Source organism: Lottia gigantea, assembly GCF_000327385.1.
Source record: "Lottia gigantea unplaced genomic scaffold LOTGIsca_44, whole genome shotgun sequence".
NCBI classification, from domain to species: Eukaryota; Metazoa; Mollusca; class Gastropoda; family Lottiidae; genus Lottia; species Lottia gigantea.
This window is the reverse complement of record NW_008709540.1, coordinates 1,768,609-1,771,511: the sequence shown is the minus strand read 5'-3', so window position 1 is coordinate 1,771,511 and position 2,903 is coordinate 1,768,609. Positions and strand designations below refer to the sequence as shown.

The 2,903-nt window shown below is 32.3% G+C and overlaps 1 protein-coding gene across 1 annotated transcript in view; it reads right to left on the bottom strand.

Moving 5' to 3' along the window:
* The window catches only part of LOTGIDRAFT_123579 (hypothetical protein), a gene marked incomplete at both ends in the record, with an annotated part of 13,094 nt that overhangs the window by 6,476 nt on the left and 3,715 nt on the right, over positions 1-2,903 (bottom strand). Inside the window, 3 exons of the mRNA XM_009060811.1 lie at positions 950-1,037; positions 1,722-1,923; positions 2,529-2,642. Coding sequence (XP_009059059.1) covers positions 950-1,037; positions 1,722-1,923; positions 2,529-2,642 — 404 coding nt within the window. The remainder of the gene's footprint in view (positions 1-949; positions 1,038-1,721; positions 1,924-2,528; positions 2,643-2,903) is intronic.

The following is a 2,903-nucleotide window of genomic DNA, read 5'->3' as shown; positions in this document are numbered from 1 at the left end:
ATATTGTAATAAAATGAAGACTTACCCCTTTTCCTAATATTTTCATAAACGGTATAACATTTTCGTTGGCAATGGATTGTAAAATACGTGGTGGACCATACAAACTACCCATACAGGATGATACAGATGACAGATACAGACCAGCCAACCATAGAAATCCTACTATAGATACCTACAATAGATAGATAGATAGATAGATAGATAGATAGATAGATAGATAGATAGATAGATAGATAGATAGATAGATAGATAGATAGATAGATAGAGACCAGCCAACCATAGAAATCCTACTATAGATACCTACAATAGATAGATAGATAGATACAGACCAGCCAACCATAGAAATCCTACTATAGATACCTACAATAGATAGATAGATAGATAGATAGAAAGATAGATAGAGAGATAAATAGATAGATAGATGGTGGATAGATAGATGGATAGATAGATGGTAGATAGATGTATGAATAGATAGATAGATAGATAGATAGATAGATAGATAATGAAAGCGAGGTTTATAACGCAAATTAATTCATGCATTGATAAGACGGCTACGTGATATGAATGAATAGCCTATGTAACGTCACTGAATGAATGAATGAATGAACAGAAATATCAAAACAGAACTTGAATCAAGTTGTAACTCAGAGTTACACGCTATGCAATCTTCCGACAGGTACGGTACAGAATTGTCTAGATTTTCATCAAAGCATGAAATATTGAATACATGGAATTTTTCATGAATTTTTGAATGATTGAAGAAAGAATTTTTCCTCGGCAGAAGAAATGTGACCTGAATTTGCAGCCAATTATAAGCCTTGACACTTTCAAATATAACATCAATTGATAAACCATGTTGAACATCAAATTAATTCTTAACAAAAATGTAATAGTACTGATAAATTACACACTCACTTATAAAATATGAAAGTTGTAGAGAGTAGCCTACCTTTTCTGCTATCATATAATCATCGAGAAGATAAGAACGTAAACATGTAGCCCCTAGGACTAGTATAAAAGATATATATAGGATCGTTCTGAAATAATAATACATATCATTTGATGCAATTTAAAATAGGAGTATAAATCAATATAAGAAATAATACAAAATAACATGTAAACATTGAAAAATTGAATATTTTAGACATTAAATATATAAATTGTTATCATACTAGAGAGGAGCAAAGATATCTCTGTACTCCAGGTCTAATTCACAGGATAAACACAAATAGTTCACGTTATTTTTATCAAATAACAGAAAACAATTTTATCATACACTACACCTGAGTTTGTGGTATACCAATTGGTTTATGGTTTCAACAATTTACATTGTTATCATCCGTTGAAAATAATGATAATATAAATTGTTGAAACGTTGTGTACCATAATAGAGTTATATAGCATAAAATTGTATTCTGTTATTTAATGTGACCTATCTAAATGCTGCTTCAGGATTAAAACAAAAAAAAAAAACGAAATTATTCCAACCTCTGCCCGTAAACCCCCACATCCTAATCTTACATATAAAGCATATGTGTCTGGTTATTCAAACATTTTCCCGCAATAATTTGTTTGAAGGCATTTAATTGGTAGGGAAGTAAACTCTCTACCAAATAATATTAATGAAGAGAATATGGGATTGTGCAAGCAACGGCTAGATGGTCATTATCATTGTTTAAGGAACATGCCACATCCTAATCTAACATATAAAACAGACTTACCCTACACCTAAAGAAGCGAGAGTACCGCGAGGTATATTATAGAATGGATCTTGTAAATCTCCGCTCATGTTGATTCCAGCTAGAATACCAGTTACAGTCGCGAAAAACAGACCAAAAATACTGAAAAAATTCTCTCCTTCTGCATATTGCGGTCCGGAATTATTCACAAAATTAACCTCTGTATACCCAGTTACACCATTTTCTACAGAGAAATTAAATTAATACACTTATATTTACTATATCTAGGCACCGTATTGGGTTCTAATGAAATTTTATTGTCTACTTTTCGAGTAAAAGTGTTCACAGCTCACCGTCAAAATTTAAGCCTTCAAATCCATGTGTGTGTCCAAAATTATCCACGTTTGAATGTTAAAATGACGACATGATATATAGAAAAGACCTATACAGAAAGAGTGTGTAAAATTCCTAGTTTGAAGGTATTTTTGAAGGAATTATGTGATTTTCATACATTTCTAGTACTTCTGAAGACTATTTACATACATTCAAGACACAAATCAACCCCCAAAAATGGTGCATGGTCCCCTTAATCTCCTACATTTCTGCAACTTTTTTGGCTCATGAATACCATATGCAGTGAGGGAATTTAACCAAGACTGAAGCCTTAGCCTGCTCTTTTCCCATATACAACTGCTGAAAGCTCTAAAAGAGCATATTATTATAACAAATTGAAATTCACATGGCTTACCAGTCATACCAAAAGACAAGAAATAAGGAATTAACCAATACATATTGTTTATTTGATATATTTTGTGTTTTGAAAATCAATAACTATATCTGAATACCTACCAACATCAGTGTGAACAAACGATCCAACAATGAGATCCATAGCTGATAAAAATAACACTAATAATAACACTAACTGGAGTCGTACCACCCACTTTACACCTGCTACATTGATACCTGAAATAGAATGGAATGGAGTTTAACATCCTGTCGTTATAGTTATAACTTAATCAAATAAAATAACACAGGTTCACGAGGAGTGATCCCAGACCAAACCTCTTGGCATTGATCTTTCCCAGATTATACATACATATTTACAGCTGGGTCGACTGGAATAATGAGGAATTTATTCAACGTCACCAGACTTTCACATACTGACCGAAATTAGAACCAATGACCACCATATGTGTAACAGAACCAAGCAAATAATATCAAGTT